The 3066-nt window shown below is 37.0% G+C and overlaps 1 protein-coding gene across 1 annotated transcript; it reads left to right on the top strand.

Moving 5' to 3' along the window:
* The first annotated feature begins 1323 nt into the window (after positions 1-1323).
* Positions 1324-2142, top strand: LOC109506092 (uncharacterized). Its single transcript, XM_019851744.2, has 2 exons — positions 1324-1535; positions 1674-2142. Exons 1-2 carry the CDS (start codon positions 1434-1436, stop codon positions 1776-1778), a joined length of 207 nt encoding a protein of 68 aa, XP_019707303.1. The 5' UTR covers positions 1324-1433; the 3' UTR covers positions 1779-2142.
* The last annotated feature ends 924 nt before the right edge of the window (positions 2143-3066 follow it).

Genomic DNA, 3066 nt, shown 5'->3' with positions numbered 1-3066 from the left:
TCAAACCAAAATTACATTTTGTGCTGCTTAGGCAACAACAGAAAGTAAAAGGGTGTACAGAAAGAAACACCGCATTTTAACCGCTTGCAAAACCTTTCAAGTCTCTGAATAAATTGATCAAGACGACATGGTAAATCTGATTGTGGTTTCAGCATTTGGAGACTGGACTTAAAGAGAGCATCTCTGGTTTGATAACCTGACAGTTTCACAATCAATGCAAGTTACCATTCCATTCTTTGCCCAACAGGCTCTGCTGCCCATTCCGTAGTTCCAACAAACAAGTCATTTAAGCTCTGGTCAAATCAGATCATCTAGGCCTCGTTAGGTCTCATTGGCATAGATTATATCCAGGATGCTCCGGCAATGGGATCAGCTATGGCAAGGTCTGCTCATGTTGGATTTGGTTGGGCCTAGTCAGACTGTAACAATATTGATGGGATACATTTATTCATACGTACCAACCACATGTCAAACACTAAACCACCATGTGATTAATCGTAGATCCAGTTATTAGATGAGTTTCTATTTGATTAATAATTTTTAATTGATGACTCAATTATTTAACCCATGATGATCTGATCAACAGTCAGGAGAGTTCCATTCCAACCGTTTAATTGGAAGGTTTCTATTTTGATTTCCAAAAAAAAATATGAGAGTATCCTAATTTTTAAAAATTCAATCTCTAATTTTCGATAGTATTTAAATCTCATTTTGATTTCTATCGGATAGAGTTATTTCGATTTCTATTATGATCCATGATATTTCAAATTTTAATCGCAAACCAAACATACTGTTGATAATGGTTACCTATTAAAAATTAATTAAATCAACAGCAGATCAATTATGGGCCCTCAGCAACCAGTGATCAATCAGCAACGTTTGCTAGCATTGATTGATTAATTATTTTTTTAATTGGTCTGACAAAACAATTACCAATACCCAAGCGGTTCTTAGCAAAAATAGGAATAAAAGCCTTCAATAAACTACCTAACCAAGATATTTACCCAAGAAAAAAAAAAAACTACCTAACCAAGATTTCTACCAAAACAAAAAAAAAAAAACTACCTAACCAATATGTATGGTACACAAATTGGCACTTATTGCGGAAACGCATCGGATATGTACAATACTGCGCTTAAATATATCAGTTGAATAATGAATTTGAAAAAGTTACATGGTATAATTTACAATATCTTCGAATTAATTCAATTAATTCCTTTCGTACCACGCTAAACCGTATTCAATTGATACAATTTTGTGATTTGAATCAAGAAGCCAAGCATTGACATGCCCCCCTCGTCGCACAGCTCGCTGCTGTATTTTTCACGTGCACATCACGTGCAAACGCAACTTGGTCAGAGGACTCTAAGAATGGAAGTTCCTTCTTGGTAGCTCAGAGATTCAGCGGCAGAAAGGGTGGAAGGGGAGCAGGAATGGCGTCGTATCGGTGGGCTTACTTCCGGATAATGACGGGCACCATCCTCGGCGGAATCCTCGGCTTCTACGTCATGCACCGCGTCGAGACCAGCTACAAGGCAACTCCTCCCTTTCTCTTTTTCAATTTCAGCCCTTCTCAAGATGATAGTGGCTTTTTTTTTTTTTTTTTCGTGGGGTGGGGGTGGCTTCAGTAGATTTTTATCTTATCTTCTTATATATCCTGGGTTCTGGTCCAGGAGAAGATGAAGGAGAGATTGATCAAGTACGAGAACGAAATGAAGAAGCGAGGACAACTCCAACAACAACAAGACGATCAGTCCAAGCTCCTACCAGACTCTTAAAACTCTTCCAATATCCACATTTCCCTGCTTCAGTTATACACTTAAGTAGGCCTAGTTTTTCCTGTGAATCTTAATATTGGGTTTTGCATAGGGTTGCTGAGATTCCCGGATCTAGCGCAGCCAAAACTTAAGGTAACTTCTTCTTGTAAGGCGTCGTATTTAGCATTTGCTTTTGGCTTCTTTTTGGTTCACATCAAAGAAATAACGGAAGTCAGAACCGATGTTTTGGGCCTTCGGGCTTAGTATCAAACATGTGGTGGGTGCGTCACGAGTTCCTTGCTTATTAGAGCTATCAATAGGAAACAAAAAATGTTGTAATAAAAACCTGAGAACAATTCAGTCTTGGTTGATGGTTTCTGTTTCAGCTTCGTGGAGGCCATGCTTGACACTTAAAAAGGTTGTGTAATGCTAGCTTGAGTTGGAATAAATCCTTTGCAAATGTTTCCCGCAGTCCACACACAACTTGTAGGCCGCTTGTTTGAGGTTATGTCTTCAAGTCCCTCCATTTCCCGCATAGAAGGATAATGAAGTCAGGTGTGTTGTTAATTGAAGAATGAAGAAACAAAAGAAGGTATATTGGATAAGGAAGAGGGTGAGAGAAAAAGAGAAAATAGGTTGAATATGGTTGTCGTCAATCCATGCCATAGCTTTTGATTATTTATTCTTATCTGACATAACTTAGGGGCAAGAGAATGACCAGAATATCATTCATATTACGTTTGCTCGTCGGTGTTCAATTGTTTCATGTTGTTTAAACTATCTCATTTTTTTATCATTGAGTTCTTAACTATAAATTTTCAGATCATATAATTTTGGTGTGTTAGCAATTTAGAGATAATATATGATATCTAATAATTTGGATCATTGAAAAAATCTAATGCTGTAAAAGTTATATCCAATGTAACTTGAACTTATACATACATACATAACTACATACATAATTTGCTTGTAGACTTGGATCATTTCTATTCATTTCTATTCTACCATGAAGCAACAGAAACCTGTATCCTTCCTCGGAGAACCACCAACTTTGGCAGTTTGACTTAGATGAAAACAAAATATCCTTTTAAAGTACTGTTACAATATCCTTTCTTCCATTTTCCACCAGAAAGAAAGAATATATTATCTTCAACAATGTCTCAGTTAGGCTTGGCTTAGCATAGCTGAAGAGCATCAGAAGTTGTCACCCCAAAAAGCTCAGAGCTTATGACAGGGGAACTTACGTATTAATAGTCCAACAAATATAATTCATCGGACAAAGTTTGTCGTAAGTATTTCTAATCAATTT

The sequence above is a fragment of the Elaeis guineensis genome, chromosome 7 (assembly GCF_000442705.2).
Source record: "Elaeis guineensis isolate ETL-2024a chromosome 7, EG11, whole genome shotgun sequence".
In the NCBI taxonomy this organism is placed as follows: Eukaryota; Viridiplantae; Streptophyta; class Magnoliopsida; order Arecales; family Arecaceae; genus Elaeis; species Elaeis guineensis.
Note: the sequence above shows the minus strand (reverse complement) of the source record. Positions and strands in the feature narration are given on the sequence as shown.

Bases quoted from the DNA above. Each gene is read 5' to 3' on its own strand.
- LOC109506092 (XM_019851744.2), top strand. From the start codon at position 1,434: ATGGCGTCGTATCGGTGGGCTTACTTCCGGATAATGACGGGCACCATC. The intron at 1,536-1,673 runs GCAACTCCTCCC...GTTCTGGTCCAG, and splicing joins GCGTCGAGACCAGCTACAAG to GAGAAGATGAAGGAGAGATT.